The sequence below is a fragment of the Antedon bifida genome, chromosome 4 (assembly GCF_963402885.1).
Source record: "Antedon bifida chromosome 4, ecAntBifi1.1, whole genome shotgun sequence".
In the NCBI taxonomy this organism is placed as follows: domain Eukaryota; kingdom Metazoa; phylum Echinodermata; class Crinoidea; order Comatulida; family Antedonidae; genus Antedon; species Antedon bifida.
In genome coordinates, this window is record NC_136229.1 from 18,265,238 (window position 1) to 18,279,538 (window position 14,301).

Below are 14,301 nucleotides of genomic sequence, written 5' to 3' on the forward strand. Positions count from 1 at the left end.
AAATACATACCGCAATATTTATTCAATATTTTTAGTAATATTTAAACCATAAAAGTCATACTTTTCATGTAGTTTACCATGGGGCATAATTCAGGAATTAAGGTACAGTATTTTCAATATACAGATATTTAGAAAAAAAAAACCAGAATCTTTATGATACAAATATACATAGATGCAATTGCCATCATTATCTACAATAATTGTTAACCAAAATTTGAAAACAATTTATGAAGAAAAATAAGTAACTACTTTGTCAATGATAAGTTCAGATCAACAATATACAGTAAACTAATAAGAAAGTGTGACAGCACAATGATTAAAAAATTAATTAGTCATGATTGTCATTAAAAAAAAAAAATTTTTTAACATTAAAAATTTATAGAGAACTATAGTTGCCAGAGATTTAGCTTTTACACAAAATGATATCAACAATTATGAAATATAAGAAGTAAACATACGAAGCTGATATCAAACTTTGTTGTTCTTGTTTACCCCGAGTCATCCCATTTAAATTACTAGTATTTAACTCGATTGATGACTCCATAATCTTAATTTTGCTTAGCTTTTTTCTTTTTCTTTTTGTGTTTATTTTTCTTAACTTTAATATCCTCTTCATTTTTACGCATTTTCTTTTTATGTTTATTTTTGTGTTTTTTATGCTTTTTATGTTTTTTATTTTTCTTAGATTTACTCGCATTTTCACTATCTGTAGACTGGGTAGTATCTGAATCACTGGCGCTGTCGCTTTCATCTGAACTTTCTACTAAACTTTCAACACTCTTTTTCTTTTCACGTTCCTCTTTTCTCCGGTAATCATCTTTCCTTTTATCTTGATCGCCTTTCTCTGGGTCACGTGAATCTCTCTCAAGCTTTGGTTGTCTTTCTTCTATGTGTCGTTTCTGTTTTTTAAATTCTGCTCTATCTGGAGTTCTGTCACGTTTTACATGAGAGTCAGGTAATTTACCAAGACGATCTTGAATTCTTAATTTACCCTTTGGTGCTAGTTCTTGCTTTCTCTCTGCACCCCCTCGGTCAATTTTAATTTTTCCACTTCTCTTTATATCTATTCCCTTAAGTTCAGTACCTCTACTTTTTACGTCTGATCCTTTATATTCAGTACCTCTACTCTTTACGTCTGATCCTTTATATTCAGCACTTCTACTCTTTACGTCTGTTCCCTTATATTCGGCACCTCTACTCTTTACGTCTGTTCCCTTAAGTTCAGTACCTCTACTCTTTACGTCTGTTCCCTTATATTCGGCACCTCTACTCTTTACGTCTGTTCCCTTATATTCAGTACCTCTACTCTTTACGTCTGTTCCCTTATATTCAGTACCTCTACTCCTTACATCTGTCCCCTTAAATTCAGCACTTCTACTCTTTAATTCTGTTCCCTTAAGTTCAGTACTTTTACTCTTTAAATCTGTTCTGTTTTTCTTTACATCTGTTTCTGGCTTTGTAGCTTGATTCTTTTGACCTTTGACAGGTTTCTCATCTTTATCTTCACTTCGTTGTTTTCGTTCAAGATCTTTTTTTATTGAAGGATTGTTACCTGCCTTTTTATTTTGTTCTGTATCATTTCCTCCTTTCTCCTTTTTGTCTTCCATTTCCTTATCATGGTCTTCAATGGTTTCATCATAATCTGGCTCAAAGGCAATTTCATCAATATCATGTTCAATTGCTTTTGTTGCCTTATGCTCTGGTGATGCCTCATCACTTGATTCAAACTCATCTCGATCCCATTTTGACACAGGCACAGAAATCGTTATCAAATCTTCTTGTGGGACCTCTTCAGCAACAGGACTCGTCTGTACTGGTTCTTGCTCAATTTTTTGCTCGACCATCTGAATATCTTGCATCACCACATTAGTAGTGACAACACGCCGTTCATCCTGGGGAGGTATCATTTTGGTAACCATGCTAGACATAGGTCGTTTCTTGGGACTTGGGGAACTTGTGGCACTTGAGTAATCAACAACACTAATAGCGGACTTCAGCCCTTGTATATTTTTGTCTTGTTTTATAACTGTAGGCATAGGCTCGTCTAGCTTTGGAACTTTTGGTTCAGGTTCAGCACTTACTCCTGGAGGAGTTGGTTCTTCATTCTCTTCTATAGTTTTGGAATGTTTTCGTTTCTTCTTTTTCTCTTTCTTCTCATGACCTTTTTTCTTCCTTTTCTTTTTACCATCTTCATCAAATTCTACAGCATTTTCTCCTTCCAACTTCTTCCTTTTCTTTGCTTCCTTCTTTTTCTTCTTTTTAATTTTCTCTTCATCTTCTGATTTTTTCTTTGATATATCATCTTTAGTAACTTTCTTTATCTCAGTACTGTTTTCTTGTGAACCTTGTTCTGTTTTCTTTTCTACGACATTTGCTTCCTTGTGTTTCACTTGCTCAGCAACCTTTCTCTCTTTATTTACCTCTACATCTTGACTTATTGGTCTATGATGATCACTTTCTTTACTTCTCTTATCTCTGTCACTGTTTTCTCGTCTACCACTTGGTTCTCGTCGGTCACCATGTTCCCTTTTGTGGCTTGGATCCCTTCTACCCCTTTCCTCTTTTCTGTATCTATCTTTTCTTCTATCATCAGACTCTGATCTATATTCAGGATCTCTTTCATATAGCTTTGGGCTTCGTGAATATCTGTCATGTCCATATTCATCATGTCCTGGAGACATGTGACCTGGTGGTAATCCTTGGCTGGGCAGTGGCTTGTATGGTTGATCTCGAGGTGGACCAATGGGTGGCCGATGGTCCCAATCATCCTCCCAAGGTGGCATCATTGGATAATCTGATGGTGGTCCATAAGGGCCTTGTGGAATGAAGTCTCCTTCATATGGAGGACGTCCATAAGATGCTGGATGTGGTGGTGGTGGTCCTCCTCCAAAGTAATCATCATAAATTGGCATATGAGGTGGTGGTAGCCGTTCATAGCGTTCATGTTCATAGTACTGATCATAATGAGGATAACGAGCATCATAAGTTGGTGGAGGGGGTCCTCGGTCATATCGAGGATCATACCGATATTCTGGTGGTGGAGACCTATGATATTGACCATAAGGTGATCTTGATCTTCGTCTCTTTGGAGGATAATGCCTTGAAGGAAGAGGAGATCGATGTCTTCTAGGAGATCTGGATCTAGATCGTCTATAATGAGGTGACCTTGATCGTGGTCGTTGAGATCGATATTTGCTAGAAGACCTTGACCGGTGTCTGCTTCTTATAGCCGAGCGAGAACGTTTACGTCTCAAAGGTGATTTTGAACGACCTCTGCCTTTAGAACGAGACCTTCCTTTAGATCCCGACCTTCCTTTGGACCTTGATCTGTTCTTTGATCTTGATCTACCCTTTGACCTTGATCTGGAACTTGAACTGGAATAAGAATTCTCACTTGAGCTGTAACTACTGCTGGATTTGGATCTTGCATGTGCCTGAGCTTCAGCTTTTCTTTCTTTATCTCGACGATCTTTCTCTGCCAATTCCCTTTCGAAGGCTGCCAGTGGGTCTTCACGATCTCTATGCAAGGAAAGAAAACAAAAGGTTTATGAAATGGATGAAAAAGATAAGAGCTGACTGATTGTAGCAGCTCTTTTATATACATTAAATACTGCATTTAAATGGACATAAAGCAAATGTACATTAAGCAAAGGTATATAATTACTTACTTTATCGTCTTTTGGTAGTCTTGGAATTCTTCTTTGGTTAGAGGTCTTCCACCAGGTCCTGTTGGAGGAAGGGGTCCATGTGGTGGTGGTGGCCTAATAGCTATTCCTGGAGGAGGTAGGCGTAATGGAATGCCAGGTATTGGTGGAACAAGTCCCATAGGCATTCGTGGACGTACTGGTAAACCCACTGGGACAGGCATCCTTGGAGGTGGTTGTGGCATACGTACACCACCGGGTGGAATAGGCAGTCTAGGTGGCCCTCTAGGTGGTTGATCTTGAGTTGGAGGAGTCATTCCAGGTGGAGGGCTTGTTCCAGGAGGCAATAATGGTGGTGACTTTCCTGGAGGTTGATTTCCTAGTGGTACTTGTAATCTTGGATGTCCTTGAATAGGATGATGTCCAACACCCAGTGGAGGACTTGTAAAATGTGGTGGATTGGGGCCTTGTGAATGTGGGGGCGGCATTGAGATATGATATGGAGGACCAGGTACAGATGTGGGAGGACCATGATGAGCTGGATGTTGTGGGGGAGTATGTTGTCCAGGTGGCCTTTGTTGTCCAAGAGGTCTTTGATGTCGAGGTGGTGGTAGCCCTTGAAGTCTTGGCGGTGGCCCTTGAAGTCTGGGTGGAGGTGGCCTTATGTGTCTTGGTGGAGGTGGCCCGTAGTTATTTTGATCTGGATGTGGAGGTCGATGATTGGGCCCCATATGCTCTGGAGGTCCTTGTCCCATAGGAGCATAATTGCCAGGTGGTGCCCTATGGGTTGGTGGTCTTCCATAATCTTGTGGGCCTCTTTGATCAGGGGGTGGACCATGCGGACCTCTTTGATCATGTGGTGGACCATGTGTGCCTCTTTGATCAGGTGGTGGACCTCTTTGATCAGGTGGTGGACCTCTTTGATCTTGAGGACCTCTTCGATTAGGAGGCCCTCCTTGTTCCTGTTGGCTATACCTATTGTGATCATAATGAGCTGGTGGCCCTCTATTGGGTCGTTGTCCATGATTGTAACTCTCATCCATATGGTTATAATGATCAGGACGTCGGTCTTCATTTTCATCTATAAAATAAGTTAAAACATCTCATTAAATTACTTTAGCGTTAGGGTATCTATCAAGGATCAGAGTTTGTGTTAAGTTTCTTTATACTTGCAGTTTATGCATTATTACACTACAGTTATTATCATTTCAGCATTATCATTTTTCTTATTCTTTTTAGTGGAACCTACTACATATAGAGGAAACATTCTGATGTAGCAATGTATACTACTGTAGTATTTATTAAGAGCTAGGCATCAAATCAAAATATGTTTTATACTGTTATAATATTTCTCACCATATTGGTTGTCATATTCCTCTTGTTTTTGTACCACTCTCTGAATGGAGTGGCTGGACACATTATTGTTTCTGTTTGGTTGCCTATTGTTTTGTGGCCTACCCCCATCAGGTGATGGCCTGAATGCAGGAGGAGTAGGTCTACGCTGTGGGGCAGCCTGGGTGGCAACTTTTGGCTCATGTTTAATCTGTGCTTGTTGGTGTGCTTTCACCTTCTGAACTGCTCTTGTGTAGCCTGTGTCATTTCTGAATTTTGCTATTGTCTAAATAAAAAATATAAATTATAAATTAGAATTAAAATTTAAAAAAAAATTTAATACTGTATCGTCTTTATCATGTGATTTAATTAGGTGTTGTGTGTTAAATAAATCAGAAACATACCTGTCTGAGTTTCTTATTGATACTTAGAGAATCTGGAGAAACATCCACTTCATTGCAATCAGGACACTGATGTTCATCTGTTGATAGCAACACCTCTCGAATACCTGAAATATAAATCCAAATTTTTAAACAACATAGTCGCCATCAGTAGTGGCCACATTCACCAATGAAAACATTCAATTCTATTTAAATCCACAAAAATACAGAATTGGTGAACAAAAAATTGTTTAAACATACACTCATCACAGAAGCTCTGCCCGCAACAAGGTATAACAACGGCATCTTTTATAAGTTCTTTGCAGATAGGACACAAGAATTCAATAGGAATGTCTGGTTCACCAGCATCTAAAGGTTCATGGTTCTGAGAATTGTTGAACACTGGTGGACGATCCCTCTTGAGTACAGAGTATGCAGCACTGTGGAATAGAAACATGGACACGATTAATGTTATATGTGTAGATATTAAACCTTGTACAAAAATTACTAAACCAGTATGTTAAGTAAACATTCACTGTTTCACACCTACTTAAGTTTTAATTCACTCTTATACTTACAGTTCTATTCTTGGTACAACTAACTCTCCAGAGGGTAACATTTTTGCACCTTTTATGTTGTCGCCTGCTGGTCTCACAAAACTCATAGGGATTCCCTTCATCTCCTTCGGCTGGGTTTGGTTGAACTTTTGCTGGTCCTAAAATAGATATTATAAGTACCATTTATTTGTAATAAAGTCTTTCATATCAATGTTTATGCTTGATTATAGATTTCTTCATATAATAAAGTAGAATTCTTTATATTCTTACTTTATTTAACTGTTGATTTGCTTAATTTAACTCAACACAAAATTTCACCTAGTATTCAATTGACACCAAGTAAGCAAAATCTATCTAATTTTCTTGACGATTATTTCAACAACCGACAGTAGGTAGCAACTGTGTATACTTACATTATTATTCTTTGGACAGTTTCTAACTATATGGCCTGGTTTATTGCAGTTGAAGCACACAGGTCGTGCACTGTAGCGTGGATTTCGTTGGTAACTAAAACATCAAAACAATTCAAAAATCAGTCAACACATGTTGTTTTAATAGGGTATATATATTATACAGAATACTGTACAAGGAACCGCCATCTGAATGACCTTGATGTCCAATTTTAGCAGATTTAATTTAATGTAATCAGTAGCTTTTGGTGTATGACGACCTACAACTTAGGTCATGTTAATTCTTCCCTACTCTATCTATTTACAGTTTTGGTGGGTTCTAGGTCCAGACGACAACATGTCGTAGGTCGTCGCAAATCAAGAGATCCCTATTGTGAAGACAGCCACAACTGCGTTTAATGAATCATTTGAACTTACTTCGACGGATCATATTCAAGACCAGACTGGTAGACAGCAGCGTCTATTTTGGCAGCTTCTGATGCGTTGGCAGCAGCAAGATCAGCAACCTAGAAAGTGAAGGTTATTTAGAAATGATTATAAAATTCTTTAATTATACAATTCTTTATTTTAATAGCTTCTTTATTTATTTTGGCAGCATCTTTATTTATTTTGGCAGCTTCTGATGCGTTAGCTACAGCAAGGTACAAGCTACCTATAGAAATTAAAGATTATTTAGTAATAATTTTACAACAATCAGGCTTAAACAAGATATTTATAGTAACTAACCTTACTTAACTGTTCTACTGTTAATTGATGTTCATCCTGTAATGAAAATGGACAAAAATTGTTACAATTTCACCCCCCTCCCTGACCCGCTTATCACCAGACCAGGAAGGTTTGGACACCAAAATCCTTTTCACTGAGCTTTTTAGGAAAATTAATGTCAACTTTATAAATTTCTTATCCAACAGCAACTACCGAAGTTACTACTTACATGATGCCAAACTCTGAAATCTAAAGTATAATGACAATGGTTTGCCTTTTAACCAAACCTTAACAGTAAGTGAACACATCAATTTATTAAAAACAACTATACAAATGAAGCCCTTTTTACACAATAATGTTTCCCGAAAAATTGTCTGCATTTTACATTGCTCGCTGCATAAAAGACCAGCAGGTCATGTCTTTAGAGTGAACACAAATCACACTATAATTTACCTCTGCCAAGGAGGTATATGTAGTCGATCGTGTGTGTCTGTTTGTTAGCAGGATTACTCAAAAAGTAATTACAAGATATTTACCAAAATGAAAATACAGGACCACTCCATTAAATTTTGGAGGCAATCCGGACCACGGTCCCAAATCTGGACCACTTTTTAGTATAATTTTCAGTGCTGGTGTTAAAAGATAGGACAGAATTCTCAAAAGCTGGCGAGGCAGTCTTAAAGTAACAAGTAAACTGAAATTGCATTTTCTCGAGAACTACTTGTCCAAGAGGGTTATAATTTGTAATTGTAAAACATAATTTGATTTAATTTAAAGGTTTTTTGATACGAGTATTTAGGTTAAAAAACCTATTTGTTTTCAAATTCACCAGTTTGTTTTTGGCGTTGCTGTTCTATTGTTAGTCAACTAAAACTATTGTTTGTTGAAAGACTGGTTACATAACCATTACACCAAATTCGCATACACATGCTTGTAGTGAAATTAGCCTAAATCACACACAGCATTAAGACACACACAAATACTGTATATCTCTGTTTTCCCGGAGAAATTTTATGTAGGAGAATTTTACAGTAGGAGTGGCTTTTTTTAGTTTTACATGTTACCGGAAACATTTTTTTTATACATTGCTGAATACGACGAACAGGTCATGTTTTATTTCAAGAGAGAAAATAAATTTGCATTTATTAAACCGAACATTATACAGTAAGAGGGCTGTAATAGCAGCGACCAAATGATCAAGGAAACCTATAACCGCGAGTCACATACTTAATGTCGTTTTACACTTCAGAATATCATGTATCTTTGGAAAATATCTGGTCTCGGCCAACATCAGCAGCTCGGCACTTACTGACCTCCTTTTTTTGGTATTCATTTACTACCAATATCAAATTTGATTCCGAAAACACATGCATGTGATTTAATTTTTAAAGTCTTGTTACAAGAGTTGTTTGACCTCCTTTACACACAGAATTTTGCCAATCTAGACCCCTTTACACATAAGCTAAATATTTCTGTGAGAATGAGTTTACAGCGAAAGGTGCCAAATTTGTATCTTTATAGATACATACCCAGATAATTGTTAACCGGATATTCCACTGCATAGATAGAACTTTTACACAGATCAAGCTAAGAACGCAACAGAATATTTCCAGAGTTGAAAGCTGGCATTCAAGAGTTCTTTCCAGGTGCGGATTTAGGCGGGGCTAAACAGTGTTTTTATCATTTATGAAATATTTAGCCCCATCCCCCCTTAATCTCTAATGCTGGATCCTTCCCTGCTTTCACAGCTGTCTGAATTGATGGTCCTTCTAACGTAAGATAGGTACAATGTGTTGCCTATATCTAGGGACAGCACAGAGACCACTCTCACAACCTAGAATACTGTACTGTAATACGAAAAAATAAATCATTTTCTCAGAAATTTTAAAATATCTATGAAAAAGTACACAATATTTTACTAGCTACTTATTAACACTCTAAGGTAGACAAAATTAAACCTTACTTAAATCTACTTTACAAAAAAATCTAAAACTAAATACAGTATTACTAAATGCTTACAAAATCATCACACATTAATTAATGAATTTGAAAATAAACACGCCAGAGTCTAGACAATTTAAACATGCCCACATTTATTATGCACTGTAAAGTGCAAGCACTTTCTTAAATCATTACTATTTATAAATACAAGGAAATAGAAATCATTAACTCTGAAAAAAAAGGGATTAAAGAGTATCCATACTATACGACCCGCAAATCAAAGGGGTCTCTACTGTAGGACCACATGTGTCTGAATCGGACAATGTGATAGTATACAGTTTCTTAGAACCATGGGTTGTAAGACAAGTGATATTAAAGAACCACATGTTATTGTATCTAATTTTGATGTGTACACAATGCAGCTTCTGTGAAATCTCAACTATTCAATTGTTGCCAATTACATGTTTTTTTATCACTCATCAAATAAACTAATCACTTCATGACATCATCACTTTGTCAAAAAAATGTTTTTTGGGTACCCTGCTTACTAGCCTACTGTAAATATTTATTCAAATACAATATATTACTAAAAAAATGCTTCTTTGTTAATTCTTAAAAAGATATCAAGTATGCATTTTAGGCAGTACTACTCATAGTATACAAAGCACTACTAGGCTACTTCTCATGTAGAATGTGTCCGAGAACTACCATTATTAGTAATTGGCACCACCAATTAAATGGCACCACCAATTAAATGGCAACCGATCACACACCTAAGGTGTAGTCCTTTCTACAACACTCAATCGGGAATGAACGTTATAATTGCTGTGTTCCCCAAGCTAATACGCCATGGCTAGTGCGTCTTTATCAAAATTTTCATGAACACAAGTAAATAAAATTGAATATACATTTCTCATTAAAATAATGTACTCATGCCTGAACGTTTTAAATTTGTCATGTAATATGAAGTTGTATTTACATACAGAGAAGTGCAAATATTTACAGAAATATTCACTAAAATTACAGTCGCTTAATATGTTTATTTAAGTCATCATTCATCCAGGTAGATACTCCGAATATAAAATAAATCAAACAACTGGACTGATATGTGGCAAACCAGTAGCAGTGAACAAAGTTCATTGAGGGCACAGGCAGAACCTTGACCCCTTTTTGGAATCTGTCTATAACCTTACATCAGGTCACAGGTCAAGGAACTTTATTGATGCATCTTGGACAAGACTGAAACGTTGTTTTGATATATTTTACAATAGTTGGCAATACATTAAATATTAAAATTTCAAGAATTGTATGTTTGTTGATAACTGCCCACCTCCAACCATGAGTTCAAAACACTCATACAGTAGTTTAAATGCATACTGTAGTCAAGAAATCTCGTCATTTACAGTACATTATGGTTTATCAAACATTTACTTTTAAATATTTTCACTTAACACATTCAAATAAGCAATTGGTGTATATGGTTTATTGTAGAATGTGGATTAAAAAATATGAGTTTTGTTGTAAAATACATGTGTGCTAGATATAGAATTGGAACATCACTTACAGACAGATTTGTAGTATGCTATAGCTATCATAAATTAGTAATTATGAATTACAAAAATGAAATATAAAAATGTATTAATATCAATGTTTTATGTTTTTACTGAAACCCAATATGCATACATACTTCACTACATCAATCATGCTTAAACATTCATATCTCACTGTAGCAGGCACACCCCGACCCCCCCCCCCCCCTCACCAGAATTCCTCCCACATAACTAGATATGGACTCTTCTAACCTTATGCCCTCTCTATACCCATGCCAAGGCCCACTCCATACCAGTGTGTCCACACTTTACCACTGTATACACCTCTCTTTCCAAACCCACTTTATCATGCTCCAACAGCTTGCCTTCACTGTACTTTTACTACAGACTGTACCTATGCATTGTTTACTAATATTTTGTTTATTATTTTTAATTCATTAACTAATAACTAATAGAGGACATGCCATTATTACTTCTTCTTACAATAAAAACAGAAAAACATTTGTATGAAAATATTTGTATAATATTTTGCAATCATCTTAAAATGAACTGAATATAATGAAAAATATTTGTCGAACTAAAAACATTTTAAAATATATAAATAAAGTGAAATTATTATATAAAAAGTAACAGCAATATACTGAATTCTTAGAATTCATAAATATTTACTCAGTAATATACTGTACACAATAACACTACCTTGACTAGGTTTAAGATTTGTTGTTGCATAGCAACATATAACACTTGAAAGTGAAAACCATTAGTGCTGAATAGGCGTTTCTTCATTGGGAAGAAATTATTATTTATATTACTTGTAATATAATCTACTATCTATTAGTATAAGCATAAATTGCCATATAGCATATTTACTATAATATCCATTGATTAACATATTTAATCGTTAATTATTATAATATTTCATTATCATTATGTGACTTAGTTGCAGTGCTATTATTTTTAAACTAAATATAAATGAAATTCAAATTAATCCACATCATGGAATTCAAATTTGAACCATGACATTACAACCGCCTTAACCCCTCCACTTCTTATTTAAAATCAGGTAATAGTTACAATAGTAACTAAAATTGATTAGCTTAATTAACTCTATGGTTTCATTTTTATTTAGAAATGTCTATACACAATCATGCAGCATTGTATACTATAATGAAATCAACATAATTGAATATTTAAATAATACACTGTAAATAAAACATTACAGTAGTTTATTTTTTAATATGGATTCATTCATAGATCCAAGAATGCATTTATCTGCTATATCTACAGAATATATATTTATTTTATTCCAGTAATATATTTCACATTATAAACAAACATAAAAATGCATATTTTATAAACACTAAACAAATTAATAATCCCCGAATATACCATATTTCGCTTTCATAACACGCGTATTTACACACAACAAACAAAAAAGTATTGTGCTTTCACGTAAGCATTTCGATACCGCGAAATAATTATAAAAGATAAATACAACACGAGCCTCAGGGAGGCGTTAAATAATTAAGAACAGCAAGACAGTGAAAATATATACTTAGCCGAATAAGATGTAAAACGATTAAAACCACAAGATAGATTACGTACTTGTTCGCGTGTGTCTTCACTGAAAAAAAAAAGATAAGAATTTATTAGTTTCAGGAATTGAGGTAGTTATTTAGTTATCTTTCAATTAAACCAGCACCACTGTAGTTTCACAAATTCCTTCAATAATATTGTTGTACAGTGTGCAAAGAAACCATTGAAGATGAAACAGTATTTACAATCATTTTGTTTAATATTGTTGTGCAGTTTCATTTGGGGATGACATCCAAACACTAAATCAATCAAATACAATCCTGTTAATTGTAAACACATACACATTAATCCTTTATATAAATAAAACAGTATGCACTTCATCTGCCACCCTAAAGCTGAATTTCCACTAGGCGAATAGATGCATATTCATCTTCCAAATTCCTCTCTATGCATGCGTATATAAGCAGACGTTTTCGATTCACCTAGTGAAAAATTTGGTTTAAGATGGCTATTGATGATCCTGTTGTTTATGTTAACGTACCCCATTATGTTTTCTCGGATTCCTCCAATAGGAACACGCATTACAATCACAGAGGCATTCTTAGGAATTAAGCTTTCATCCTCGCTATACTCTAAAAAATATAAAATTAATATTGTATAAGGTCATAATTTGTTAGTCAATTTTATATCTGCATATATTTGTTCACAAAATCTATAGTACATTAAACAAAAGTGGTTACAAAGGTCGTGAACACTACAGTAGGAACATTTTCAGCCGAAACTTGGCACAGGGTGTAACCCTCCACAAATGTTTAAAAATGGAGTACAAACTGCTGAAAATAACATCCCTGAAGGCAAAGGACTTTTGCAGTGTTCAATGCAATGTATACAAAAGTATGAAAACAATGACAAGTAACTGAGGCTTCACTAAAATAAAAGGCTTTTTATGCATTTCATAATAAAAACTGTTCGGTTATAATAAACAATTGTTAGTGGGATGAATCATAAAGCTACTGTACCTTCGCCAGTCTGAGCATTAATTATCTGCAAGTCGTACTCCATGTTTGAAATCTTCTTCACTTCCATGATACTTTTCTTGAGATCACCAAGGGAGATGTTTAAGCCTTGAAAACTGATTGTTTCATAATCAATCATACTCTTAAACTTGTAGTGGACAGACATGATTAACGTTTGTGACTTTCTTCTTCAGACGATGCACAACAAAAATGTCAATGAACTTACTGTTTTAAAGTTATCTTACTGTTTCAAGTTATCTTTAATATTATTATACATTTTTTTATTTAGTTTAATTATGTTTTCTTAAAGTCTTTCTTTTTATTTTCTTCTTTTTACAAGTTCAATCTGACAAGACAAATATGACAGATAAAATAGAATTCAAAACATCTTTTTTTAGAACTGAGATGTGTTGTTGCCAGCAAAATCGTTAACTTCTCTTTGTGGTGTGGTAAATTGCTTCCGGTTTCTTTAACGTGCCGTGACGTCACAACATGGCGACGCTCGCGACACCGTCGTGGTTTTCTATAATATTTACTTTTTTCTTTTGATCAAGCTCTGTATTTGCTCCATGTTTGTCACCATATCCACCGTCCTCTTCTGCAAATAAAATATAATATAAAAATATGGGAGCCCACTCAGAAAACTAATATAATCGTCTAATTCTATGGTCTAACTCTAGAAAATCAATCAAGCCACCCAATCAGACCACGCTAGCCAACCATCCTCGCTTCACTCAATCCACACTTCTCACACACAAAGGCTAGCTACTAGCCTAGAAGCCTCCGCATGCACTCGATCCCCCTGACCGGCCAAGCACATTTTAGATCAACTTTCTACCTTATATTTTCTAACTAAAATTAACATAATCTTAACTTAAACTATATTTTAAATGTAATACAACTTACCTGTCTTCTAAATAACACGATATTTTAATATTTTATCAATTTATGGCTTATATATTTGAATTTTATAAGCAAAAATATCAAACTCAAAGCAGCCGGTTTACAAAAAGAGAAGGTGATGACGAAACGCAACGCTGGTAAAACGTAAGGTCAAACATAAAACTAGATCATTCTATTATTTTAATAGGGGAAACCATAGCTGTACAGTATACTTTTCTCCCCTTTTCTCCTTTTATAATTACAGCTGATATTGTTGTCTCTGGTTACAGATACACAGAATTTGCAAAAAAATTAATTAATATAATAGACTAGACCTCAATATTTTCT

The 14,301-nt window shown here is 35.0% G+C and overlaps 1 protein-coding gene across 4 annotated transcripts; it reads right to left on the reverse strand.

The window, feature by feature from the left end:
• Positions 1–26: 26 nt before the first annotated feature.
• Positions 27–14,116, reverse strand: LOC144840107 (uncharacterized). 4 transcript variants are annotated; one of them, XM_078695772.1, is made up of 15 exons: positions 13,978–14,116; positions 13,075–13,669; positions 12,597–12,687; positions 12,125–12,143; positions 7,050–7,085; positions 6,741–6,829; positions 6,327–6,420; positions 5,935–6,071; positions 5,618–5,796; positions 5,381–5,484; positions 5,001–5,262; positions 3,669–4,725; positions 1,221–3,519; positions 1,121–1,148; positions 27–1,084 (listed from the first exon to the last, which is right to left on the reverse strand). In XM_078695772.1, exons 2-15 carry the CDS (start codon positions 13,235–13,237, stop codon positions 549–551), a joined length of 5,094 nt encoding a protein of 1,697 aa, XP_078551898.1. In that variant the 5' UTR covers positions 13,238–13,669; positions 13,978–14,116; the 3' UTR covers positions 27–548. The 4 variants fall into 4 exon arrangements, with proteins under 4 accessions (XP_078551898.1, XP_078551897.1, XP_078551896.1 ...); XM_078695771.1 differs by having other exon boundaries at positions 27–3,519; positions 3,669–4,539; positions 4,579–4,725; XM_078695770.1 differs by having other exon boundaries at positions 1,121–3,519.
• Positions 14,117–14,301: the final 185 nt, after the last annotated feature.